Genomic DNA, 27926 nt, shown 5'->3' with positions numbered 1-27926 from the left:
AACTTGCATACAATCTATGTAATGAGCTGGAACACACTCAAGATCTACATTTCAGGGATTATGAGGGATTTTAAGAGTTGTATGATTAGGGATTCAGCAGGTATTGTTGTCCAGACAGGTGCTTGGGTCTGAGAGGGGGAGCTTTTAGTTCCAAATGACAGAAGAATGGATTAAACAGCAGCCAGTGTATCTGCTTCACTGCTATTTGAACATATGTTATGAAATATCCAACGGTCTTGTACTTGGATCATTTACACTCACTGCCTATAAGAGCAACTGGTTTCTGTTCCTCACTTTTTCCACTAATGAGGCTCAGGTGGAAATCACAGGAGAGAAACAAATGTCCAGGAACAGCTTTGTGCTATGATCTTTGCGCTGCTCTTTCGATCCTTAATCTCTTAAATCCTCTGAAATGTCATTTTTTGTTTGCTTTAGTTTGCTTTGTGTGTGTTATTAAAGCCTATATATTCATAAATAAAATCAATGGGACGACTACAGCAGCGTATTATAGAACTTTTAGAGCTGAATTAATTTGTCAATAATTTATAAACCGATTGAGAGAAAATGAGAAACCTGTGACATGTTACCAACTAATTGCCAGAAAATGTAAAAAATTAAAGATAAAAAAAAAAAATCACTTCCCCCACTGAAAAACAAACAATGGTTACAGCCTTAATGATGATAAAAAGCGATGCTTCATAGAAAACACCTACATCTACAACTAAATGAAGAACCCAAGGACCTGTTGATGTATATATATATATATATATATATATATTCTCTTATCTATATGTTTACATTAGAAGCAAGATGGCAAGATTTTCTTCTCCTTTTTGGAGAATACTGAATGTCAGGCGGAGAGCAGAAGTGTGAGAGATGCTTCAAGCCTCCAATTAAGCTTTCTTAATAGAGTCATTTACCACCTATAATCACTCAGGTATAATCCCGTCTTCTCTTAAACGCCGAAAAAACCCATATCGGATACGAAAAAAATAAGCAGCAGCTGCAGCACAAAGTGTTCCATACAACATCATCCCGATAAAAATGTGTATAATTTTTTTTTAAAAGATGAGAGCTCCATACAAATCCTCCGTGCTTTCACAGAAGTTTTCAAAAATAAAAGCACCACTCTTGCAGGTAATCCCCGGGACTAATGTGACATGCATGATATAACATAATACTTCTACAAGCATGCATATCAGGGGGGAAAAGGATTGATTCCTAAAGTCTGCGTTCTGGAGACGCTGGTGCACATTTTACGCACGGTACCAGTCTGTTACACTTACATACCAGCGGCCAGATGAGGGAGACATACGGCTTCGGGACATGTCGAAGTATCCCGAGTAATTTTTTATAAGATTTCATTACCTCTTTCTTCAACTGGAAATACTACAGAGCAAAGCGCGTTGCTGGCTTCGTCTGGCTAAACCGTGTAAACGCTTTTTTTTAGACCGAGGAGGAAAAGGTAGTTAAAGGAGGAAATCAGTGCGCTACTGTGTGCTGGGCGTTTATGATAAAGCGTGTGAAGCGTACAGTCCGTCAGTCAGCAGTCAGTCATCCAGTTCAACATCACTCTCCACTGAACTCCAGCTGTCACATCGTGTCCTCCGCGCCTCTTCGAACTGGCCAGGTAAGAGAAATCACTGCGACTCTTAAAGATTTACCCAAGTTATTTGTGAAAAGTTTCTGACGAGTCGGATTCTGATGGACACGCGTTTCCCAGGGATGCCACTGTTGGTTTTCTTTCTTGTTAAAAAGGAAGTAATGGCGAGGGCTGAAAGGTGACTAAGGAATTTTCTACAGCTCATCGTAAAAATTAGTCGAGAGTCATCCAATAGAATGCAAAAAATACCAAATCTGTGTATTTCTCTGGTGTTTATTGAGCATATAATTAGTATACAGTTAGACCACGAGCATCATATTCTGTCATATTTCACTGCAACCTTCAATTATATCATATTATTGCATACAGGTTTTTTCTTTCACATAATGTAAAATTATGATTTATAAACATAAAAAATGAGGGTTTTTATACTATAAGTTGTGTAGTTATGAATAAGAATGACGCAAGGTGGCTGTGCATTACAATCCCCAGTTTGCTTGTTAAAGACAAGCAGGAGCCTAAAATAATTCACAGTTTTAAAGTTGTAGTTTTGACACCTCTAGCAGCATTAAAAGCCCACGTTTTAGGTTTTGTAACCTTTTTTTTCTTAACTATCACCTGTACAGAGTGGCACAGCTACTTTCAAAGCCACCCTCACCCTCTGCCCCCGCCCTTCTCCTTCCTCCTGTTTCCAAATGCTCTCCTTTGAAGCGATGATGCCCCATCTGTCATATGTGAGCAAAGAGAGACCATGCTCTGCTCTTCTCAATTACTGAATTCTCCTCATGCCAGCTCCGGTGGGACAGGAGGAGGAGCAGGTGGGTGGCAGTCAGTACAATCAATCAACATGAAATATTCAGCTTTGAATATACACATCATTTACTAATACTGCTGCTGCTCTCCTTGTTAGAAACACCCTGAAAAATAGTTGGGGTGCTTGTCTAAAGCGTTTTATAACTGAGAGTGTGCGTGAGCTGTGACACAGTTCCTGATGAAAAATTGGGCCAGTGCATATTCAGGTGGCACCACAAAAAAAAGGTAAACTATAAGTTGCACTGACACCAGAGGGGTATCAAAAATTATTATCATTATGACTGAGAAGAAATTAGAGAGAGGGAGGGTGAGTGGATGAAACTGTATTAAATTTAGCGCCACAGCCGTTTTCTCATTATGCTGCGGTAAATTCATGCAGCTTACATGACAAAGCTCTGCTTGGCAACTTTCTCCCCTGATAGAAGCACTTGTTTGAACATGAGGCACATGATTTGAATATCTGTAATCCATGCTGAAATCAACAGGCCAGATGAACTTTTTGGCACCTTCTTACCACCACACTGAGTAGGATTTTCTCCCCCCCAAAATGCCTAAGCTATTTAGACTTTGGCTTAAAATCACTTTGAGTATGGAGACAAAGCAATGCAAAAGTAATTTATTTTGTCTTTCCTGATGCATTGTGTGGAAATCGTAGAACTTTGAAATAGTATCAGAACCTTTCCAGTCATTCAAACTCTTCAGGAAACTTTGAATCTGCTAAGTGTCTGCACTGTGATAATATCTCTGTGATGTTGCCTCATGAAATTTGCCCGAGTACTATGGCCTTAAGTATTTGAGCTATGAGGCAATACAGTGAAAAGCATAGCCCCCTCATATGAGAACACAACAGTGAATAATTAATAACCTTGCTCCCAATTCCAGGAAAACAATAGCATATTGTAGGAACGTTGCACTAATTTAACAAGAGGAGAAAAAACAAAAAAACTTTGACAAAATGTGGAATGCTCTGCCATTGTTGTAAAGCATGTCTGTGTGAGTTTCGCTCTAGTTATTCCATCCACTGTTGCTTTTCGCACTTTCTATACTGCTGTTCCATACTTGCACATAATGTAGGGGTTGCATGCTGTTTGCATGCTGTATAATGTTGTAGTGTAATATTGTTTGCCTTTGAGATTAATCAGAACCCATTAAATACCCCTCTCTCACCTGCTGGCAGTATGTGAGGTGGAAGTGCACATGCAGGAAGCTATTTTCCACAGGCCTCCTCTCTTGGCTGTCAGCTCCCATTAAGGGGGAAGGTGTCATATCTGTAACACAGCTGAGTGCAGATGGCAGAGTGGAGGGGATGGCTCACCGATTTAAACAATGATTAATGAACAGAGATGGAAAACAAATTACATTGGACTATTGGAGGCAGGGAATTGTTTTTATGAAAATGTTAATTGTGTCTGCCAGGCTGATACCACGAGTGGGGGAAGGGTGGAGTGAGGGCAAGGTAGTGAGGCAACCAGGGGGCTAGTGATAGGACGTCTACTACTCCCCTGGCTCAGATTATCGGCGTGTCTCAGCATGCAGTGTTTAATACCGTACCTTGGCTTTAAGACCTCTAATGTGCCATAACTTTCAAGGTTTGGCTTTTTATGATGAACCCCATGAAGAATTGTCGCCCACCACTGCACCAATTAGCGTTATCTCTAATAATAAGTGGTTGTAAGTGACGAGAGAAGGCGCCCTGTTCTAGTTGTAATTATTGCAGGCGGGTGCAGCTGCACTACTTAGGGAGATGATGATAATTATTTTTCTTTTTTTTTCATTGCGGGTTGATTATTTAAGAGCATCATACACTCATCAGAGTAATCAGGAGAGAGTGATTAGTGAAAATCCACGAGGCTAACAGCTGCCACATTAAACACTTGCCTCTGTTGCCAACACACAGAGGCAGAGCCCTTCCACAGGACAGAGACGAACGAAAGCACTTCACCTTCAACTCCAGGAACTGCATGTGTTTGTTAGAAAGTCAAGGCTCGAGTTACACACAGAATTAGAGTAAACAGAGCTCTCCGCGAAAAGACACGTTGTTGTGCACCAAGGTCGATCTTCAGTGCTTCAGTTAACAACTACAGGAGTTTGTTGCAGGGGAGTAAAAGTTTGATAAGGCATTTTGGGAAGTGTGGGAAAAATCGAGATGATCCTTTGCGTTGCTTGCGCTCCTCTTCCCTAATGTCCCCTGTTGTGTTTAAGTGGATACCTTTTGAACGTTCCTCTGGATGATGACTGTTTGATAAGGCCTAATTCAGCGTTATCAAAAAGAAAAAAAAATACAGTCCCAATTAGAGATGTGTGCCATGACCATGTCCGGTGGTCATGCTGCGTTGCTTGCCACTGTGTAAGGCCTGCTAAACTAAGGGCTAATTCTCTTAGCCCAGATGTTGCCTGAGCACAGTCCTGGGATCCCACTGGGTTGATGAGCTCAATCAGTGAAATGATGAAAAGATGATTTTGTCCCTGTAATTACAGTGTGTAAACTACTTAGCTAGGATTGCAAAGGAAGTCATTTTCTAATTACGCTGGTACCCCGTTGTCTAATGGTGGATGTTTTGTTGTTTTAGAGAGCATGTGAGAGAGAGTGAGAGAAAGGGAGGAAGAGCAGGAGGAGGGATATACAGTATGTGTGAGATAGATAGATTGATGGGGAGAGGAAGAAGGAGAGAGAGAGAGAGAGAGAGAGAGACAGGAACTTCATGAGGGGTCTGTGCTCTGCCTCTGCGGCTGAAAAAAGACCATCACAAGGGCAAGATGGCTGCCAAATGAGAGTTCATTGAATTATCAGCCCAGCTAATGTGCCTTGGATTATGCTCTTTGTTTGTCAGTTTTTTTTTTCCTGTGGATGCCATAGCTTAATGAGATACTGTAAGTGGCATTACCAGACTCCTGCTGTGATTTTGTGATGACTCGTTTAATGACTTTTGTTTTAGTGCCTTCAAGTGCTTTTTTTTCGCGACTGAAAATAGACACATCTAGTTTTTTTCGTGTCTTCCTTTCACTTTTGCAAATATTGGCCAATGTGAAAGACAAATGCAGTGCAAAAACAAATTGATCCTTTCACAGTTAGGAGGGCTGCTAACTTAAACGTTATAGCGAGCAAGAGTTTGCATCCGCCCGGGGAAGTTGTCGAGAAAGCAAAACATGTCAGTCTGTTGCAGACTGAAGAAGCTGTGTTCTTTGAGATCTGTGCGAGTTATGTTGGAGCTGACTGCTGTCATGCAGGGCCCAACCATCTGATGCAGCCTACACCATGTGGATAGGCTTCTCTTCTGTGAGGCATCCCCTACTCACCCCACACTGTTAACACACCCCATCGTACGCCAAAGCTTTGTTTGTGTCCAGAAAGAACAGGTGGTCTGTGCAAACAAGAGCAACTGTTTACACATTAGTGATCTTAAATACATTCTATATGCATGTGCCTCCGTGTGTGTGTGTGTGTGTGTGTGTGTTATGGAAAGATAGAGACAGAGAGAGCATGTGAAAATGGGTGTGTTTGCAAATGCCTGACAAAGAAGAGTGAAGTTTATATTTCCTCACTCCGAAGTGTGTGAGAGCTAATGAAAACAACGAAGGAATTTCACGAATCCAGAATTTATTTACAACACACACACACACACACACACACACACACACACACACACACACACACACACACACACACACACACACACACACACACACACACCACAATATGGTTATGATACTGCTCGTATTCACCAGAGTACCTATGGACACTTTCACTCTTCATGTCTTATCCTTGCACGCGGATTGGAACCATTTGTCATCTGAAAAGACTTAGACACCACCAACTCATACAGGTACTCACACAGCTGGTTGCCTCTAAGCAAACCTGCTGTTTTCAGTCTGAGTTCCAGGTGCTATACCCTGTGGCTTTTAGTATGTTGCCAGAGGAACTTATTTTCCCTTTGCAGCGCATTCAAGGCCGCTAATCTGCATTACTGACTGAGACAAACAAAATTAATCGAAAGCCACCTGAAATAGCCGATTCTCACATAACTGTTCATCACTGCTGTATCACTTGCATGCCAGGTTTATTTTAAAGGGGCACAAGACAGTTTTTGGGGTTTTTTTTGATAGTGGTAGAAGGAGTGGCATAGATTTACAACACCCGCAACAAATGTGTATGTATTCTTTTATGAGTTCTTTAGCTATTACTCACAAGGAGCTAGTTTGTCAGTGCTGTGTGTGCTCTTTCTGTGCTCTGTACTCCTGCAGTAATGAATGGTGCTGGTTAGACTATTCTGTCTCCGTCAGGCTTTTGGGGGGCCTACAGAGGAGCTCCTATAGGGTTTCATTAATCTGGCTGTCAGAAAGTATATGTGTGCTATCTTTTGTATGGGTCATGGTGGGCAGCTGTGTTACCACTGCCCTCTTCCTTGAGCATGCTGTTCATCCCCTGACATTGCAGTCCACAGGAGTGTTGCCTGGCTGATTTGGTGGGTGGGCACGTGGATGAAGTGAGATACAGGGGACATAAAGCATAGCATGGGGCTTTCACTGTCTTTACATAAGCTCATGTGTGATAAACAGTTGCCTGCTGCAGCCTGGGAAGTCAGGAATTCCAGGAATTTTGAAGTAGGCTGAACCATTTTACAAAGAATCTGGGACATCAACAGACATATTAAATGTCAGACTGCATGCTTATTTGCTCATATGAGGCATGAGTATCTGCATCCAACTCTATAATTACATATGCGTTTCATTTTTAACTGCATGTGTTCACTATTGAGTTGAGTTTTTATTACTGTATCATGCGTACAACTGTTTGCAGCCTGCCTGGGTAAACAGAACACATCTAAGCCACTGCATGTAGATTTTCACACATTATTACAAGGGACGGTAAATAGATACATACTGAAATTAAACAAGAATTTCCAGTTTTTGGTCATCTGAAAACAACGTACACGAAAAGGCTGTTATCAGTCATGTTAACATCAGATGATCTTTAGCTTTCTTTGCTTATTAGAGGGCTTACTGTAGCTGTTGGGAGAAGGCTTTTGCAGCCATTTGTGGTGCATTTATTGTATTTTTCAGTCAACAACCAACATAAATTATTAATGGATTTTTATTAATTTTAACCGCTGCTAAAAAGAAAAATGTAATACGCACTTCTGATCTATAACTTTCATTTACGTGTTTCATTCCACTTTCACCACTCTAGACCTCTACGCATCTATCCATCCATCCTACATGGCAATGCACTACAAGGTAAAAATATTGTGTTTCCACTCTCTTGTAGGTCAAATCTTTTATAGAATCCCCTTCGCCTGACAGCAGTGAAAGTAAATATAACAGTGTTTGATATTGTCACATCTAAAATCATCCCGAATGCACAGCCTCCTTGGCTGGTTGTAATGTATGTGTCACATTTTTGTTTCCCTTTTATTGCCTGTGCTAAATCACACCTGCTCCTTGTTCGTATATGTGCGTCCACACCTAAGAGGCGCTACTGTGACACAATGCTTCATAACAATCAAGCGCTCTCTCAATCTGCACTAAAAGAGCCTAATCCACTCTGACAGTGAAAACACCTGATGGCCCCGCTCCCATCTCCACAGATTCCCACCAAACCCAGTCCGCACACACAAGCGATGACGGCTTTCTGCCTCGTTGCCATGCGCAGTTAATCAGAGAAATATCACTTTAGTAAATATGAAGTAGATCTAGTGTATGCTAATATCATTCGCTCACTTTCTTCCTGTCAGATGTGATTAGGTCAGGCCTGTAGCCTTACATTGATCTGAGCTCAGTGCAGACACACTGCTCACACCAGCCATGGCTGCAGGCAGCTCTTTAACCGGGTGGTTTTATGTGCAACATTTTCATGGATGATCGAAGTTGCTGTGGACTAGGGGTAGAGCTTTCTCCTTGACTAGTAGCTGACTAGGTATTTCACATTTAGGATATTATTTTAATTATTTAAACATATATATATATATATATATATATATATATATATATATATATATATATATATATATATATATATATATATATATATATATATATATATATATATATATATATATATATATATATATATATATATATATATATATATTTTAGGGGGCACCAGATAATGGTTTGAGTTGAGTGGAGGAATGTAAAAGTAACATTGTTATTGCTGTTTTACACTGCAGAAGAATACAAAAGCATTATAACAAAGCTTTAAAAGATACAAGAACACACAGGAGGCAAGCTGCCTGTTTGTGACAACAGCAAAAGTTATGTTAATTTTAAATTTGTTGCAAGACATGAGAACTCAAGGTCAATCTAGCATAATAATGAACAGCCATGCTAAGTGGCTGCTTACACGTTTCAGATGATAAGCCACGTTTGAGATGGATGAATGATGGGCAAAATATTTGCCAGTAGAGTTTGCCTGTCACTCTCTTGGGTGTCATCCTTTACCTTCACAAAATGAGCCCACACGTTGGATTTCCTGCCTGCCTGACATGTGCACTGTAACAAATGCAGACACCAGCTCTTGTAAATGACATTGTCTATCTGTGACTAGCTGTCTGACGCAATGTCACCACTTCCTGTGGTTGTTGGAGTTTTCTGTGACTGACCAAACAAAACTTTGCTGACTAAGACTATTTTTTAATCAACTAACATTTGGTTGATGTTGTAATGGGTTATACTCATAATCAGATTTGATTTGGAAGGCCGTTATTTACATGAAAGTTAGCGTTTTCATTTTGGCGCCCAGGTAAGTGTGATTTACTGTGCTGGAGTATGACAGCAAGATTGTGTCGTGTCAGATTGTTCTTATTGCTCTCTTGTTTAGCTCAATCTCTCTTTAAAAGGCTAAATGTAACCCAGAGCTAGTACACATGTGCAGTGTTTAGGAAAGAAGGCATGCACTTGTGCACTAAACCATTGTCAAAGTGATTTCAGAAGATGCTGCAGAGACAGAGCTATTTAGAGTTAAGTTCAATCAATCATTATTGATTGGTTGCAGACTTTATATTGGATACACCGTACAATAAAAGCAACTGCACAGTAATGACATTAATTAAGGCAAATGCGAGCTCGGTCTAACTGACGGTCATTCTTGAAAATGCGTGGGAAGTGGGGCTAACCTCCCATTTGCTTTCTTTTGTGGAAAGACTGTTCAGGAATATCGGGTCAGGAGCTGTAAAGTGGATCTATGATATAAAGATATAATTTACAGACCTTTTCTTGTCAGATATGATTAAGTCAGCACCATAATGGTCACATTGATTTCTAATCTACATCTTAGAGCGGACACGCCAGTCACACGAACCGTTGCTCCCTGCCTGCCAACTCTTTATCTGTGTGGTTTTGTGTACATCATTTTCGTGACTGACTGAGGTTGCAGTCCAGGATGATGTAAGCCTGTGTTAATTCAGTGTGGACAGTGCAGGCTTTGTTCTGTGCCCTTTGGTGCTGCACTAGAGCTGTGCAGGGCTCGCCTGTGTGACCTCTACCATTGTAGCACGATGTGAATTTGAAGCTTTGTTTTGCTGCTACAGTCGAATAAAAAAGGGAGCTGGGAAGGGCAGGCTTTTTATTCAGATATGCTTCCTTTAACTTTAGTTTAAATTTTTGCATCCATCATTAAGTTGTTTATTTTCCTCAGTACTCCTGTGACATAATTATCCTAGTAACGGTTTTATTCAAATATGCAGCAGACCTGCTGAAAAAGCTTAACTATTTACTTTAATCTTCTCTTTAAAGCATTTCAAAGATTTGTGAAATGCGAAGGAAGGGCAAGTAGAAGCAGACAGGCTTTGATGTTTCTGCTGCCTTAGTATTGTGTGTCACTAACAAAATGAGATCTAGACAAAGATTTTCAACTTACCCTTTAGTAAAGATGAGATATTTGTTGAGGAAGCCTTTGTGGTTATACATAATCAGCATTTTCGCAGTCTCCAACAATAATGTAAAACCACAGGTATACTTAAGACAGGATGAGGAGAGTCAGAACCTACTTTGCACTATTTCCTGACCTATTTGTGGTGCATAACTGGCATTATACAGCAGTTGCAAAAGTACAGATTTACACCTCGTTGACAACACATGGCCATATTTATTTAGCTTTGTTTTTTCTTTACTTAGTTGCTCTTCTTATTGCTTTGTAATTTTTTAATAATACATTTCCTGTAGCAGACTTTGAAATAACTTAATGCACCTTTTGTTTTTCTCTTTAGGTCAGACAAACAGGAAACAGACACGTCATCTAAACAGCATGAATCCACATCCTGTTTCAGCTAAATAAGTGCAAACACTTCATTTTACTAACCTTCAGACTGTCCCAGTTAGACACCCCTGACCACCATACTGTAACATCACCCAGTCCCTGAAAGGACAGCTTCATTACCCCATCCACCCACCCAATTAGGAGCCAGATGGCACTTCTGGCCAATCAAATCATGGATGCACGAATTCTCAGCAGCATGAATGGGAGAGTAGAGCTTTCCCAGTTCCTGAGAGTCACCAATCAAAGTATTGTCTCCCAGGTTAATTCTTCCCAAGATGATAACCGCAAAAACAGGAAGTATCCCTGCCCGTTATGTGGAAAGCGTTTCCGCTTCAACAGCATCCTTTCCCTTCACATGCGCACTCATACAGGTGAGAAGCCTTTCAAGTGCCCGTACTGCGACCACAGGGCTGCACAGAAGGGGAACCTGAAGATACACCTCCGCACACACAAGCAAGGCATTCTGGGCAAAGGCCGTGGGAGGATTAGGGAGGAGAACAGGTTGCTTCACGAGCTCGAGGAAAGGGCGATACTAAGAGACAGGCAGATGAGAGCTAGTCACGTTAGCCAACCGCAAGCAGCTAATATAAACCACCATCAAAAGCCTCTACCGCAGACTTTTTCAACACAGCCTCAGCTGTTAAGCAACTCTAGCGCAGCAGACAGCCAGCCATGTGGATCCACCTCTCCCAAGTTGACTACAATTCACGACGAGGCCATCCAGCCCCAAACCACTGGCTTCCGCTGCTCTTTCTGTAAGGGAAAGTTCAGGAAGCAGCAAGAGCTCGAGCGCCACATCAGAATCCTCCACAAACCCTACAAATGTACTCTGTGTGAATTTGCTGCCTCACACGAGGAGGAGCTCATCAGCCATGTTGAAATGACACATATCACAGCCGATTCGGGCTCAGGACAAAAGCCCACGATTGGGGCTGGTGATCAGGGAAAGCCTGTCGGTGAATTCCCCTGTGAGGTGTGCGGCCAGACCTTCAGCCAGGCCTGGTTCCTAAAGGGCCACATGAGGAAACACAAGGATTCTTTTGAGCACTGCTGCCAAATCTGTGGCCGTCGCTTCAAGGAACCCTGGTTTTTGAAGAACCACATGAAGGTGCACCTTAATAAGCTCGCTGCTAAGGCCAATCTCCCACCCGAGCGCGATTCCTCTGCTGAAATGAGTAACCTGACGCCATCGGAGCATCAGAGCAACCTCTACTCCCAGTACATCTCCCGCATTCACAACAGGTTCCTTACAGCTGAGAGAGTGGACCACCCAGATTACAACCAGATGATAGCTGCAGCAGGTGTTGACATGAAGGTCAGAGAGATGTTAGGGCGGATGATTTCCTCAGGGCCTGGTGCAGTGACAGATGCAGAGAGCTCTTCTTCGATGGGTCTAAATCATCTCCACCCTCCGCTGAGTTCCTCTAGCATGGAATATCTGCAGAAAGTAATTGCTGCCAGAGATGCTCTCACCAACAGCAGCAGCTATGCGGGTTGGCAGATCATAACACCAGGGTTACCTATTGAACAGCAAATGTTCAGCCCTAAAGACCAGCAGCAGCAGCAGCAGCAGCAGCAGTGCTCCTCCTATCTGCCAGAGAGATGTCTCCCTGTAGATGATGGGAAACTGTGCTTCGGTGACCCAGACACCAAAGCCATAAGCAGACCTGGGAGCCCCGGCAGCGTGAGTCATCATGGGCCAGCAGAGATGATCACCGAGACAGGGAACTCTGGCAGCGCTGTGGACCATCAACCACAATCTTCTTCTCCAGCTACAGGTAATTCAGTGAAGGAAGACAAGTTTTCAGAGTAAAAGATTAGGAGTACTTCTCAGCCTCTAGATAATGTTTTAATCATTCATTAGGGATTAGTCCTTGATGTTTCCATCTGTGAACTAATCTCAAAATATTTGACATAAAAGCATCTTATTATTATTATATTTTTTTTCCTTTTTTTCAGAAATGATCAAGTGTATGTAAAACATGTGTCATCATATTTGCGACTACTTAGAGTAGGTGGATTTGAAGCAAGCACAAGGTCAGCAACACAGCTACAGATATTATCATCCACAAGGACTTTGTCTTCCTTTTAAAGATAATGGCATCATGGTGAATTGTAGGGATAATTAGTACCCTCTATTTTATATCCGTCACATCCCCACCCCTTGCCTACAGGGGCACAAGATGTTAATGCATGCCATCTGGTGTTTTTAATGATTTGATATATACCACCCAGTGATTTTTATGATTTGATCTACCACCTGGTATTTTTATTGATAGTCTTCTGTTCCACCTGGTGATTTAGATGATTCGGCTCTATGGGTAAATGCCTTCTTTATCATGGCATCCTGCTAACATGTTATCATGAGTCTAAATTACTGCTGTAACGGCGTTATTAAGAGACGAGAAGAAAAGATAAATCCAAACTTTGTTCGCTTTCCTCACAGCTTATGCTTACGGTTATTTTCTTCCAGTGTTAGAGAACTACTTATGTGCATCTAAGTCTGCTGCGCTCCTGTGGGATTTGGGCCAGTATCCTCTTAAATGATGGCCGTAGAGCAGAGATAAATGGATCAGGTCTAATCTCATTAGATGTTTTGTTTCCATATTGTACACACATACTGGCATCTGCATATTTACATGTAAATGCTCACAGTCTACAGCCAAATCCCTCTCTGGTTGCTCTTTAAGAAACATATTCAAGCTCTGTTGTTTCTACTTTCCCTCTTCTCCCCTATCTCCGAGACCATACGGTGTCACTTCCAGAAACATTTACGATAGTTGGCTAGCTGAGGATTTGAGCGTGCACAGTTCTGGGATGGCACATTCAGTATCAGACTCTAATTTCAGTCAATATTAAGCATGGAAACTAATTCATTGTAAAGGTCAGGCGTCATTGCTTTAGTCAATGATGGATCCGGCAGGCTCTCTCTCCCCCTCTCCTCCTCTCCTCTCTGTTCTTAGTCCTGTGTAATGGTAGACTCACTCTGGGGGCTTAGCACCGCATTGTTTAGCTCTGACAATATATCCCAGAGACCTCTGCAGCTGCTCCCTGTGCTCACAATGACAGATTAATTAACACAATCACACGCTGCTGGCCCTGGCTCAACACACAGGTCTGCTGCGGGACAGATAGGTAAATCCTACACATATGGAGAACACGCACCACTTGATGAGGGTTTAATAACAGGGATAAGTTTTTTCGGAGGTGGGGGGTTGTAACTGATCAAGTCTGTCTGTCTTGATGCTTGGACACGGAGACAGAGAGAGTGAGAGAGCGAGTGTTTTCTAATTCAGGAGAGCGGAGATGCTGAGGAAGAATTACCACTGCCAGATGTTCGGCTTGAGGAACATTGATTAGTCCAGAATTACAGGCTACATTATTCATAGTCAGCCTATGGTGGTCATGAAGTTATTGATGTTCCCAGTATGGATGGCAAATATAGTACAGTCATGGCTGTCAGAGTGGGAGACAGGTTCTTACAGCGCCCGATTTAGATTTTTAACTACAAACACCCAGCATCGTAAATGAGAAATCTGACTTTGATTTGAATAGGAGGCGTGTTATGAATTGCTTCTTTCAATATCTAATCAGGACAGATTTCAAAATGCGCTTTAACTTTAATTATAAGTTGAGATTAAGAATAACGACTCTTCTTAAAACTCACAAAGGGTCCATGCTGCAGGCCTCTGACCTACATTGGACCAGCTAGATCCCACATCTGAATGAAGAAAACACAAACTGCTAAAATGCGCTGACAGTTATTAATTAGTCCCATTCAATACTCTTAACCTCAAGGTCGGCGAGCAGGCACCATGTAACGATGTTGTCCCCACATGTGTTCCCTGCTTTTATGCTACTTTTACTGTAAGTGTTACAGCCAAGAGAGCCTGAAGTGATAAGCGTCTATAAAACTGTGAATGGTAATATGAGCAGCGGTTTACCCAGAAACACAGATAAAGCAGGCTGCTGTGCAGAATATCACTTTTCCTTTGGCTGTTCCACTTCCATCCGTCTATTCTTTGTGATTGTTGAAAGCAAAAAAGCATCTTTTTACTAAATAGGTCCTTATCTAACTCTGTCCTAGCTTAATTCAGCTCTTATTCACAGATCAGAGTCAGTCTGACTGGTTTGTCTAAACTGATTACCTGTTGGCTTTGCCGTTTCCCTCTCACTTCTGTCTTTTAATCCTCTTTTTAATTATTATTGCAGATATGAGGCTCAAATTAAGCTCAAAATGCTTGTTTTCCTAGCATGCAGATAAAAAGATTTACCCAGGGAGTTCTGAACACCTGCCTTGAAATATTGTTCCACCGTCTCCTGAATGCCATTTGGCTTAATTGACTTGGAAACGTCCCAAATGCGTCATTGACTATGTGGTCTAATTAATATTAATAATATATGCTATTATAAACATCAAAGAACATCTGGTGCCCCTGTTTTTCTCACCAGTCTTGTGTGTGACTCTCACTCTCACTGTTTCATCTTAAACCAAACCAGCCACTATGTATCTCTGTTTTGCATTTCAGTTGCTTGATTACATATATACAGAAAGAGGCAAAGCCCCGCTGCATACAGAGTTTGATACCTACAATATAACTGCCAAATGCATGTGTAAGCATATAGTGTGTGAGTACGTGATTGCATTGACGGTGATATATGGACGTAAATTTTAAAGCCCATTTCCATATGAAATGAATCACTCGTCCGAGCCCAGCTGCATGCTTTTTCCATAGACACGGCTCACTTGAGGCATTTATTTATTTATTTACCTTTTTCCTCCGCCTTGCACATTCAGTAAGGGCGGATAACTCATACGCATCACTTCATTAGATGCTCTGTGTTAGGTGAGAGAGGCTGGGGTTTGTAATGATGCAGTAATTGGAGTTTTGGTTGATAAATCTAAGCTCTAAAATTACTCCCCTCACATAATGTGCGCCTCTGCACTGTAAGTAAATCTTAAACTGATTAAGTTAGCATGAACCAGGCAATCACAAAGATGGCACCCATCCAAAGGAAGAGAAAAAAAGGCAGAGTCTTCAGTCTTTGTGTTGTTTTTAACCGCTTTCATGAAGGCTGGCAAATGGGTTTAGGAAGGTCCGCACTGAAAGATGAGGTCAGATATATGTGTTTTCTGCATTTGGAGCTGACCGGTAATGTCATCGTAATTTAAGCCACAGAATAATTGAGATATATAGTGTGTCTGAAAGAGTTCCATTAAGCTGTTTGGATCTTTTTTTTTTCTCTCTTTTTTTTTGGTCTGTTACTGGAGACAAGGGTGTGGCACTGTTGAAGTCTCTTTCCCGCTCTTGCACACCCCACACACATGTAATCTTACGCAGACTTTAAATCAAACATGCTCTATACGAACACGCTCACATATAAACAGAGTGCAGTGCAAACAAAAGGAGAAGACTTTAGTTCAAGGACACAAATTTCCCATTTCAGCTGTGACTTTTCAATTTCATTTGCTGGAGCTCTATTTAATTAATACGTGGGTGTTATTTTACGGTTTTGTAAATTGTAATAGTAAAAAACAGCCCTCTCTTTACTACGATTCAGCTCATAATGCAGGTTTTCTATTAAAGTTGGAAACAAAGTAAAGTAACTACTACAGATCATTAGATTTAGATTTACCTCAGAGAATTACCTCAGGGTCAGATCTCGAGGTGTATGAAATTGATATTTCTCTGGCGGGGGATGAATCACTGTTGTAACTCAGATATTAGTCCATTAAAGAAGAACAATAAGGCATCAATATGCATAGAATTAAATTAATGGTGGTGGGTTTATCTCCCTATCCCAGACACATCCCTAAAAGACACAGTATAATGTATGACCTGACCTTCAAATGCCAGGAGAGTGTTGGGCAATAAACTGCCAATATTTGTGGCTTAATGGCATCGGATGACTTTTACTGTAATTGGAATGGCAGCGAAACAGCTGGGCTGTTTAAAGACAGTGCAAGGCTGAGGTCTCAGACAATCACTAACTCAAAATGGTCACAGGGAGTGTGTTTAACCCTGAAGGGTGTTTCTGTGATAGCTATAAGGATTAAACTGAAGGTAAACAGAGGGAAGAAGACATTTAAATTACCTTTAATTAAAAGTTATGGTGTGCAAGATCAAATCTTGCATCCAGATGGATATTATTCACTGGCTAAAAGGAGAAAAATCACCCTTTGTCATTCTCCACAATAATACACTTTGTACTGTTTGAATTATGTTTCCAACGCACCATTTTTCAAGTGTGAAGCAAAAATAAACTCAGCTACAGTACATGGTGTGGTTAATCAGAACTGCTCACATGTTGGACTTCGTTATTTCTGACTGGGAAACCCACTTACTGGTTTTGATGGAATGAGGTTCTTGTCTGCAACATCTGCCTTGTTCTAGTTGCTTTACAATCTCACTGTTTATTATTTCTGGAAGAATCTTGTTTGGTGTTAACGTCTTTGGGTGTATTTATTGCACATGGTGGTGGCGTCCATACTGTAAAATGATGGATCACTGGAGCTGAAAGCTGATTACAAGCTTGATTTACTGCAGGGCAGCACTTAAATCATTCAACTCAGCCTGGTGTGGGATTGCAACATTTTTCATGTTTAGACAACTGTTGTTGGTACATGCTCAGAACCAAATGCTCAGAATGTCTCATATACACATGCTTTCCTAATTTGATTAAGTTTGTCTTATGTTTTTGCTGTTATCATCTGTTGCTGTTAGGTGAGAAAGTCTACAGGTGTCCACCTTCAAATGACTACACCTCTGCACAGACAGCCTCCCTCGGCTTCCATCTGGATCAGTACCACTTCACACACTGGCAGAACAACGGGGATCTTTCTTCTCCTCTGCAGCCTAGCAGCAGCAGCAGCTCCAGCCCTAACCCCAGCTCCAAGCTCCGACCCAGATCCAGGGAGGACTGGAGCCCGGCTGCGGGGCCGTACCTCGGTCTGGAGAGCCACAGCGAAAATTCCTTGCTCATTAACAAGCAGTCCGATCTCGCTGACCGAGATGCGGGTCTAGACGGCTCTTTGTCTGCTCAAACTCGGAAGTCCCAGTATGAGCCTTTGGATTTGTCTGTCAGGCCAGACACCGTCACATCTCATTCAGCTGTGTCTCCTGCTGTGCTGGTACAGATGTCCAGCGTTTTTAGTAATGGACTGTCCTCCTCCATTACCCGCCAGCGACAAAGTTACTCGAACGCACCAGCTGAACTCAGTGTGAAACCCACATTTCAGTCTGACCTCTTGGTGCACGGAGCCAAGGAGGAGATGAACGCACAGAACGCAGGCTCTACAGTTCATGATGGTGAAGGTGAATTTGAGAAATCTGACCAAGGGAGGGAGGACAAAAATGACAACGCTGCCAAGTGGAAAATACTGAAAAATAATGTCCTCGAGTCAAAAGAGCCAGGACAGGCCAGCGCTGATTTTGAGGGTGCTGGTGAAAAGAAGCAAGACAAGCTAGGACAATGGGTCAGAGCTGTGGCTGAATCTCCCATTTCCTCTCTGGAGAGCTTAACTCCAGGACAGTCGGATCCACTTCAGCACCAGGGCGGCCTGCTCTCCTTCCTCAGATCCCAGGGGAGCCTCAACAGCACACCTGCTAGCGCCCACAAAGTCGGTCTGAACGGTGGGGGGAACATGGAGAAAGATATTGCATCAGGTGAGCACGAGCTTATATATCACATACACTAAATGCAGCTGTCACTGTTATCAAGATGTAGCCAGAGCTGTCTCCAGATTTGAAGGCAAATATTGCCACCTAGTGGTCAAACAGCAGCTATGCTTTGAACCACATTATTTCTGTGCATGTGATAAACTGCTGCTAGTGGGAACAGAGCATGATTGTTATTTTTTTGACTAAGCTCTATATATAACTGGCCAACTAGAGTGCAAGCTCAAACTTTTATACATTGTCTGGCATGAGGATCCTGCTACAGAACACCAAAAAAAGTTTTGGCAGTTTCTCAGCCCTCGTCACCTGACAGCAGAAGTGTGAAGATCGAGTGTGAGTGTGTGACTGAATCACACCAATTATGAACAGCACACTTCCCTTATACTTATAGCACTTGAGTTTTTTTCTTGCAGATCTTATCTCTGATCTCAAATAAGGGCTAAAGAAGACACAGGTGTGTGGCACTGATTACCCCTACACTTTAAAGGGTGATATAATCTCCTAGTGTGATAGGTTACAAATCGCCAAGCCAATGGAGCCCACTGATGGAGAGGCTTAAGCTCTTGTGCTGGTGTGATATGCTTGCTGAGTGCAGATTTAATAATGCTGTCTCTCAGGAGAGGGAATCCAACAGCTGGGGTCTTTGATATGCATGTATTATGAGTGCAACATGATACACCTTCCCTCTGATCCCCCTCTTATTCAGAAACTCAATATGTTCATGTGAAAGACAGGAAAGTGCCTGTCAACTCCATTAGGGATTAACATCTGTTCCCTTTCTTTATGATTCTAACAGCAAGATGTAGTTTTCTATTTGATTGTACAGATGGTTATTATAATATGCCGAGAAGCACCCCTCCCCTTCACCTCCTGTCATAGTCGTCACACTGTTCATGTTTCTTTCTTGCTTTTATTATGTATAATGCCATTTGGATTAAAAAACATTGATTTAAAAAAAAAAAACTTTCCTCGGAAAAGCAGAAAAAATGACATCAAACAGTTTATCCCTCACATGCAGCACGCCATACCGTAACTGTGGCCTGCACTTTTCAGCAATCGGATCAATGCAAGGAGCTATTTCAAGCATCGCTTGCCTTTTGTTCACTGCAGATTGATCCTCTGCGTTTTCTCTCTCAGGAAGTTGATGTCAAAGGCACAATAAACACCTGTCAGTCAAACTGGACAGTGAGATGCGGGGCTGACATTGAGAGTCCATCGAGTGTCCTCTAAAACTGAGCTAAGCAGGTGGCCCAGCAGTCTGTCCTGTCTGCAGCGCTGACCAGGTGGCTTTGTCATGGGGCTGTCTTCTGTTGACCCCATCCTCTCCATACTGTATGGCACGTCGAGTGGCATGGTGACATATTGCTGGGCAGTTTGGACATGGAGTGATGTGTTTGTGATGACAGTTCAGGTCGGCTCCAATGTGCCAGCAGTGGTAATTGGCCAGATGGTGACCTCTGGTTGAACCTGTCTGCATGCTCATTAGTCTCACTGAGCCCTCCCTTGTGTTTTAAACACTCTCTTACCTCTGCGCTGCTTGGGCTCAACCACTAGATGGCAACATTTACCACTCTAACAGCTGAGGCTGCAGTAAATGTCTCACTCCCAAGTAGTGTGACATGCATCCATATTTCAGAGGCACAATTAGGACAACTATTTCTGAGAATGCTGTCATGTTGCAAAATGGATGCCTTGGGGCAACTTTAAAAGAGTTAACCAGTTAACCATGTCAACTGTTCCTTTGGTGATGTCAGATCAGGCCTCTTAGACTCATGAGAACAAGTGAATATGAGAAGATCGATAAAGAAAGGATTAAGAATGAAAGAACATGGAGGACAGAGAGAAAGAAAAGGCCCTGATTTGAAAGGTTGAAAGGGGTGAGTCATTATCTCATTGTCTGACCTCTGTATACCCTCCGCGGAGAGGGTGACAGAGAGCAGGAGAAAAGGAGAGAGAAAAGGAGCGAGAAAGATCACCATAGATGGAGATAGATGGAGCGACAGCGAGGTGAAAGAGGAGCGGTAGTGCGGCTGTCTCTATGAGCAGATGTCGTTTGAGGGCAGCGAGAGGGCAGCGCGGCCTGCCTTTGTGCCGTGCTTCTCCCCATAGAGATAATGAAGGGTGGAGCACTGGGAAGGATGTGCAGTCATCACTCACTGTCTGTGTGCCATCAGAGCTCAGGCCTGTGTCATCCGTCACCATTCAGCTCTTCTGGCCCCCGTCGGCCCCGCCACTGTCATCATGGTCATTATCTCAGCCTGTGACACACAACACACTCTCGCTGCACACACACACACAAACGCATCATTGCATGCATGCAGGTGTGAACATACATGTGTACAACCTCAAGCAAATATGCAAAGGCAAGGCAGGATATGCTTTTCTAGTACTAGTCCCTGCCCAATAGCAACAAAAACAAAAATATATGTAAAACTATACTTCCCATAATAGACAATATAACCACATATAAACGTACTGTTTTGATATATAGAATGATGATAAGAAGAATTACAACTGAAAGACTCAAATAAGTAAAAATCTACTAAAGAATATATAAAAACTTTGCTTAGTTTACTGTTAAAAATTGATCCAAGGTTGACACATTTTAGTCTGTACAAAAACACAGAGGTTTTAGCCCTATTAAAAAATAACTAGTTAAAGGAATGAAAAGAGGGGAAACAAATGAGTTAGATGAAAGGATTATATTTAACCTTTTAAAAGGAAGGCTGGCTCTGGATGCAATATCTTGATTTTTGAATTAGTAAAAGGCTCATTCAACATGCAGAAATTTGGGAATACACGCCAGAGTCGGGTGATGAACTTTTAAACAAATTCCCAAGTTTTCCCCTTTTCTTTGAAATATAAAATGTGAGGTGCAACACATCCATTCGAAGAAATTCTAGACTTGCCTTCTGGTTCATCTCTAACCGAACATACTTGTGACAGGTTATTTATGTGCGCACAGATTTTTTTCTTTTTGTGCTGTGATTTTAAGTTCACTCACTTTCAGTTTATCTTTTGAATAAAGTCATTTTGAATATGTGCTTAAACTGTTGGTTTGTTTATAATCTGACTTATTCATGAAAGATTGTGCGTATTGTCCTGTTCCTTTGGCCGCAACTGTGAAAATAAGTTGCAAGAAACTGAGATTATCCTTTAAGTTCAGTGTCAACGTTATGCAGATTCAAAGTCAGTAATCACTCTGTTTTTGTACTACTGGCAGAGTTCCACTCTTTCTTTCAACGCCACACAATCCCACCCTTCTCATTTCCTGTTGAGTCTCTTCATGCATTGTTATATATGTATAGGGGTACGTGTGTGTGTGTGTGAGTGCGTGTGTGCGCGTGTGTGTGAGTGTATTTCTTTGAGTGAATGGCTGGTCTGAAGCTGTGGCTTGAGCAGCCTGTGAATGGAGGATCATATGGCGGCGAGATGGATGGCTAAGAGCCCACTGCTGTCTCCTCTAATTGTAAAATATTAGTTACATTAGACTCTGGCCTGTGATTAATGGAACTTATTTGGAGGTTGCCCTCTGTTGGACCTCCCCTCTCCTCTGGTGGGAGGACTAAATGAACGGCAGACTGAGGGAGACGAGGAGGGACAGAAAGCAAGGCAACAGAGGCAGAGAAGGGGGAGACACGCTGGGCACCGAGCGACTAATGTAGGCCCAAGACCTTTTGGCTTATTATTAACCGACTTTATGAAAGTGTAATAGGCTACAGAATTGTTCACAGCGCCTGAGTGCATTTACAAGGATTTGATAAGATTGAGGAAAATCTGTCAAGTTTATCAAGTTACAAGGGAACGTGTGAAATTTGAGGAAGTGGAAGTCAGAAAAATGACATTAAAGTTTTAACAAGGAGTGTTTATTTTTATGCATCCAACCTCCTCTCCTGTCTTTCCACGTCAGGCTGAAGCCAGGGAAGCTTAAGTGAGGCAGGCAGAGTTTAAGATGCGCCACAAACTGCACTCTACCTGGGTCTGACAAAGCTTATCTTTACTGTTGTTCATTCCAGCTCTCTGTCTCTCATACACACACAAACACAGACACACACAGACCCTTCTGTGCTATCCTGATGATATTCAGATGTGTCAGGCCTAGTTTGTAAATGTGTGTGTGTGTGTGTGTGTGTGTCCTTTACGGCCATCAGGTTATTATACAGCAACAGATGGAGCATTACCTTTTATTGCTCACACCTTCTGTGAGTTTTCCCACTTTTCCCTCCAAAAAACACCTTTTTTATGTAGATGTGAAAGCGAGCGTTGAGCTGTGTACAGCTGTCTCAGCTCTGATGAGGAGCATGATAGAGTGGAAGAGGCGAGGGCGGGGTGAAAAGGCTGAGACAGCCCTCACTTTTTGGGAAGTGATGTCAAATGACATCAGCACATAATGGTTTACTGTAACCATGAATCACAGAAAAACACATTGAAGTGTTAGACAGAGGGGAAAAGAGAAAGTCATTATATGAGGTAACATCTCAAAAATAGCACAGCGGTGAACAAGGACACATGGCTGTCTAGGTAGAGAGGTAAATGAGTCACTTTTGCTTTGATCTTAGCAAGCCCGAAGGCTTTGGTATCATACTGATTTTTTATTGAGGTTAGATAAACATCTGGAAGCTACTAGTGTTAAGCTTTGTTGTTTGTATCTTAAGGGTACATTGTGTGCTGGGTCATGTATGTTCACATTGTTTATGGAGAAACTATGCAGCGGGCACTAAGGAGGTGGACAGACAGGAAGTTTTGGCATGCCTTGCCTCCCAGCTGCAGACATCTGTCATTCCTCAGCTCAACACTTGTGTGCGTGTTTATTTATTTGTGTGTGTGTGTGTGTGTGCGCGTGCATGTGTGAGTTGTGAGCAGGAAGTGTGTAATAATGAGCAAGAACTTGCATGCCTCTTTAGAAAAACTCGTCAGCCCATTAGGTGTCACAGGATGAAGGCTAAGTGCCAAAGTGATCAGAAAATCAACAATCTGCAAGCCTACAGCAGCTTCAGTGCACAATAACAAATATTAACATTTCTCTCACATCTCACCTGGCCACATCTGTTGTAGAGCACTGGAAAAATGACCTGCCAAGACTAATGTTTGCTATCCAGAACTAAAAACATACCACATGCATTCTTCACAGAAATCAGTATTATTCTGTTTTTTCTAAAGTAGAGGTTTATTCTGCGTCAGACAGTGAGGGTTTTTATTTTTTGTCAGGGAACTTGTTTTTCTTTGGTTTTATTGGCTGAGTGTGTTGTGTTCAGCATGCACAAACCTGATGCATTATAATCTCAAAAACTGCCCGGTGGGATTGTGATTATTTACTTGTTGCAAACATTAACCGCCACCCCATTCCCGTGTATTCGTTTCCAGCTCGGAAGCCTTTCCAGTGCCGTTACTGCCCCTACAGCGCCTCCCAGAAGGGCAACCTGAAGACTCACGTCCTTTGTGTGCACCGTAAGCCGTTCGACAACAGTCTCTACCCTGACCGCCGCCTTCGACGTTCGCACACACCCCAGATGCCCTCCAGACTGCCTCTGAGCATCACGGGAGACAACCATGCGCCAGAGAGAGACCAGATCGGCGTGACATCCCTCTGCGGGACTTGATGTTATCGTATTAACAGCACATACAGACAGTTATGGTTATTGTTTTAGCTTCACCTCAAAAGGATTAGGATGATGGAGATTGTTAAAAAGAAGTTAACAGCCAACCTTGATGTACATTCCAGTGTTTACTTGAAGAGCCACAGTATGTATTTATCTGTAGCAAAAGAAGCTGCCTATAATAATAAAGTCCATTGTGATGTGAATGTGTAGCTGGGGTACTTAGTGTCGTTCATTTTGTCTAAAGTGTCCAAACGATTTACTTGTGTTTACATGCATCTATCAGTCCAGCACTTGTCTGATAGGGAGAGTGTACCGTGCCTGCCCAAAGCACTTGTTCTTTCATCCAGTAAATACCCTGTGTTACATTTTTGTAAATATCGCTCGATTTCCCTTCCAGTCCAGAAGTCTTGTCTATCTGTCAGGATATGGTGCCAGATGTTCAGGCTTTAATCGCGGCAGATGTAATGAAGTAGAATGTTGCACATCGGAGCTTCCATTTGTTCTGGATTCCACTCCAGGGAGAAAGCCTCTCTCACATATAATTATTGCCCATTAACTCCTATGCTTCATGCCCTCGTGCTGGAACAATGCTCAATTAAGGGGAACCAAAGAAATGGAAAAACTGCAGAGATTCATCGATAGTACATTCAAATGATTTCCCCCCCCCCTACTTTTTTCAATTCAGTCAAACCAATCATGTGTGTATATACCAGATCTATCCACTAGTGGAACACAGGCACAATCAACTGAGCTATTGTGTGCTGCTATGGCCATGTATGGTGATTTTAGCGTGATCTGAGCTGCCTCAGCCTCCCGTGCCAAAAGCCCGTCTGTATACCCAGAGATCACCTTGGGCAGCTGTGTGCCTGTTCAGCCGGGGCCTCGTAGCCACAGCGATGTGACTTTGACTGACAGTCGGCCTGACAACTCCATTCATGCGCCACCTGCTAGCTGTCAATCAGGGCGGCCATCCTGGGGCTATTGACGGAGCTGTCAGCCTGTGTGAGATGTGTCTGTCAAAGCCCACCCACTCTGCCACTCTGTCTCCCTGCCTGGGCAGTCTGACATTCGTTTACTGTCCTCCTTCCACCCTTCTTTTCCTTCCATCTCCTTCTCTTTCTTCCACTCTCTGTCTGTCTGTCTCCTGCCTGTTTCCCATCAGAGACATGGCAGCCCCTTAATCCCCGATCCAATCACAGATTCTTTGGGTACACATTTGTCATCCTCAAACCCTCTGGTTTTTGTAATGGAGTGCTTCACAAACACTTCTGCAGGTGACTCGGGCTCCATATACATGTGTTGTTTGGTTTTTTCACAGCTGCCTCTCGCACGTGTGTGTACCCAGTTAACTCTGAATGTCACCAGTTATTTTTTCTCCAAGTTTGTCTCTGCACCATCCTCCTCCACCTCCTCTGCTCATTCACCCTTCATGTCTCTACCTGACAGGTGACAAGGTCTGGGCCTCCAGCTGACTGGCTAATCGGAGGCCTGTCATACCTGTCAATATTTTTTCAGGGCTGTGCCAAACTAGACCAGACCATCTTTTGAGTTGACCAAGGGCACAGAGTTTTGTGACAAGAGGAGGAAAACTCTAGAAAATTCACTAGCTTGTGCCCCTCCAACAGCCCTCTGGATATGGTTCATCCCTAAAGCCTCATCCTGTCAAAGCTCCTAATTAGGCACAGTTTCCCTTAAAGCAGGGACTTTAATTAATGCTGAAGAAGTTTGTTAATTACTCTTAATGGTGATGAATGTTTTAGTTAATGTCACACTACCGTTGTCACTAGCACGCTCAGGATTTTTGTGCTTAGGAAGGCCTGCGTATTTTTTTTTAGTGCTGATTTACATTTGGACTCAATTTTAGACCCTGCTGTCACTTGATCTGAGAAGGCTGTGTGCATATGATTGGCTTGACAGACAAGTAGAATACAGAGATGCCAAATTCTTGTATTTTTATTTGCCTAAGCTTTGGCTCACCTTGACCTTTTGCTGAGAATGACATCCTGTTTACGTGCAGTAAATCAATCCTCATTCTCTGACGCCTATAAATAACCGTTCTCTGGAGAAAAGGAAGAGATGTCATCCCACTGACTGTCGACGCGGGGTTTATCTTTACAACCTGAAGTCGGAATCAAGCCATTTTTACGCCAAGTGTTTTGGTCTGAAAGTGCAACATTTAAACATGTTAAACGGGGTTAAACACATCTAACAGCTGTTTTGTTTTTTCTTCTTCTTCTCTTTTCCCACAATGAAAACGATCACCAACATTTCCTGTTCTTCTCGTCTTCCTTTAATTTCTGCTCATGTCCTCATTATTATCCATCCTTTTATTGCTACTAGTTACTGTTGCCGATCTGCAGATCATATTTGAGGTCTCTTTCTCAGCCTCATTGAGAGAGGCGGGCCATGTACAGCTAATCAGCTTGAATAAGTAAAGGAAACAGTTTGACAGGCCAGGTAATGAGAAGTAATGAATCACTAATCACAATCTCTTACAACCCTTGGAGCACAGATGAAAAATTAAAGGTAATTAGCTTGCACAGTTGTGAAAACAATATTTAAGACTGTTGGCATCACATGGCACAGACTTAACAGATTTTCTCCACTGATAACATACATCAACACCACGCTGAAGTCCTAATATCAAGCTGTTATTGGAAAAGCTTTCTAGATGTAATTTTAGTGACTGATCTGATTGGGGTATACACGTCTCGCTCCTTTTTTTTCCTTCTCAGGCAATCTTGCCAAAATGCGAGCATGAAAAATGTTTCACTTAGCTTTTCCCCCTCAGATTTTTCCTACCAAGGGAAAGAGGGAACATGCCAACAACACGCTTCTAAAATTTAGCTCTAATAAAACACTGAGAAGTCTGTTCATTCTCTAGTTCCCTCACACACACACACATAGAGATGCACATATATAGAATATAAGGTAAATCAGAGATCTGCGGTTGGAGCTGCAAACCTTCTGCAGCTCTCCATGGTTCCTGTGCTTGACAGCAGAGTGAAGGATGCTTTGACAGAGCCCGTGTTTGACAAGTCTGCGTGAGACTCAAAGTACAGGCTCCAGACATGGACTGTCAGTCAAAGCCGGCACATCTCCCAGCTGAGACATGCCAGTTTAGTCACAGTTACAAAGGAACTAATATGCGTTAAGTGGAGCAAGGCACACATATGGGCCTGGTAGAGCCCTGTGTCCCGAGGCTGGGATTGAATGGATGCCAAAGAACATAAGCCCAAGATATAAAAAGAATTACAAGGGGACAAATAAAACATGGGGATTATGTCAGTGTGAGAAATGGAGGCGTTGTAATTCTGCATGTGTGCCGGCTTGCCTCTCCTGTTTCAGCATCCAGGGCCTGTGGGCTGTAGCCCGGCAGTCCTGCACCTGTGCTTTGAGGATCCAGGAGCTTTAGAGACAGAATGGAGAGGAGGCTGTTATACTGTATCAGGGAGGGAGAAAAAAAGATGGGGAGGAAGGAGGGGGAAGAAAAAGTGGGACAGGACAGACTGATTGGGGGTGCTGGAGACAGCAAGAATGCTGTATCTGGCAAATCAGATGCCAGCACCCGTGTTTTGGATTTTAGGCTTACATGCAGGAGAGTAAAGCTTTCTCAGTACATGCGTACAGTTAAATACTAGTGACATGAAGTGACTCGATCTGAGTCCATAGGTGCTCCTCTGCTCGGCAGTTTGTGTGGCGTTATCACCGAAAGCTGATTTGAGTTTCAAGCCTCCTCTCTCTCTTTCTCTTTCACTTTTTTTCTTCACTTTCTGCTGAAAAGACCTGTCTCGCATAACAAACAATTGCACCAAACTCCATTAAAATCACTTCATGGGGATGTGATAGTGCCTCAAGTTAAAGGCTATAATTGAAACGCATTTGACAAACCACGCACCGCAAAGCGACAATAGACAAGCTGTGATTCTCACTTGAGTTATTCAGTGGAAATGATTATCATCATTTTATTCGGTGCC

The 27926-nt window shown here is 42.6% G+C and overlaps 1 protein-coding gene across 2 annotated transcripts; it reads left to right on the top strand.

Moving 5' to 3' along the window:
* Positions 1 to 1395: 1395 nt before the first annotated feature.
* Positions 1396 to 24133, top strand: LOC134631857 (zinc finger protein 516-like). 2 transcript variants are annotated; one of them, XM_065471538.1, is made up of 5 exons: positions 1396 to 1630; positions 2230 to 2421; positions 10621 to 12448; positions 17396 to 18337; positions 23714 to 24133. In XM_065471538.1, exons 3-5 carry the CDS (start codon positions 10819 to 10821, stop codon positions 23947 to 23949), a joined length of 2808 nt encoding a protein of 935 aa, XP_065327610.1. In that variant the 5' UTR covers positions 1396 to 1630; positions 2230 to 2421; positions 10621 to 10818; the 3' UTR covers positions 23950 to 24133. The 2 variants fall into 2 exon arrangements, with proteins under 2 accessions (XP_065327610.1, XP_065327609.1); XM_065471537.1 differs by lacking the exon at positions 2230 to 2421.
* Positions 24134 to 27926: the final 3793 nt, after the last annotated feature.

The sequence above is a fragment of the Pelmatolapia mariae genome, linkage group LG7, assembly GCF_036321145.2.
Source record: "Pelmatolapia mariae isolate MD_Pm_ZW linkage group LG7, Pm_UMD_F_2, whole genome shotgun sequence".
Taxonomy (NCBI): domain Eukaryota; kingdom Metazoa; phylum Chordata; class Actinopteri; order Cichliformes; family Cichlidae; genus Pelmatolapia; species Pelmatolapia mariae.
Note: the sequence above shows the minus strand (reverse complement) of the source record. Positions and strands in the feature narration are given on the sequence as shown.

Bases quoted from the DNA above. Each gene is read 5' to 3' on its own strand.
- LOC134631857 (XM_065471537.1), top strand. From the start codon at position 10,819: ATGGCACTTCTGGCCAATCAAATCATGGATGCACGAATTCTCAGCAGC. The intron at 12,449-17,395 runs GTAATTCAGTGA...TGTTGCTGTTAG, and splicing joins ATCTTCTTCTCCAGCTACAG to GTGAGAAAGTCTACAGGTGT. The intron at 18,338-23,713 runs GTGAGCACGAGC...ATTCGTTTCCAG, and splicing joins GGAGAAAGATATTGCATCAG to CTCGGAAGCCTTTCCAGTGC.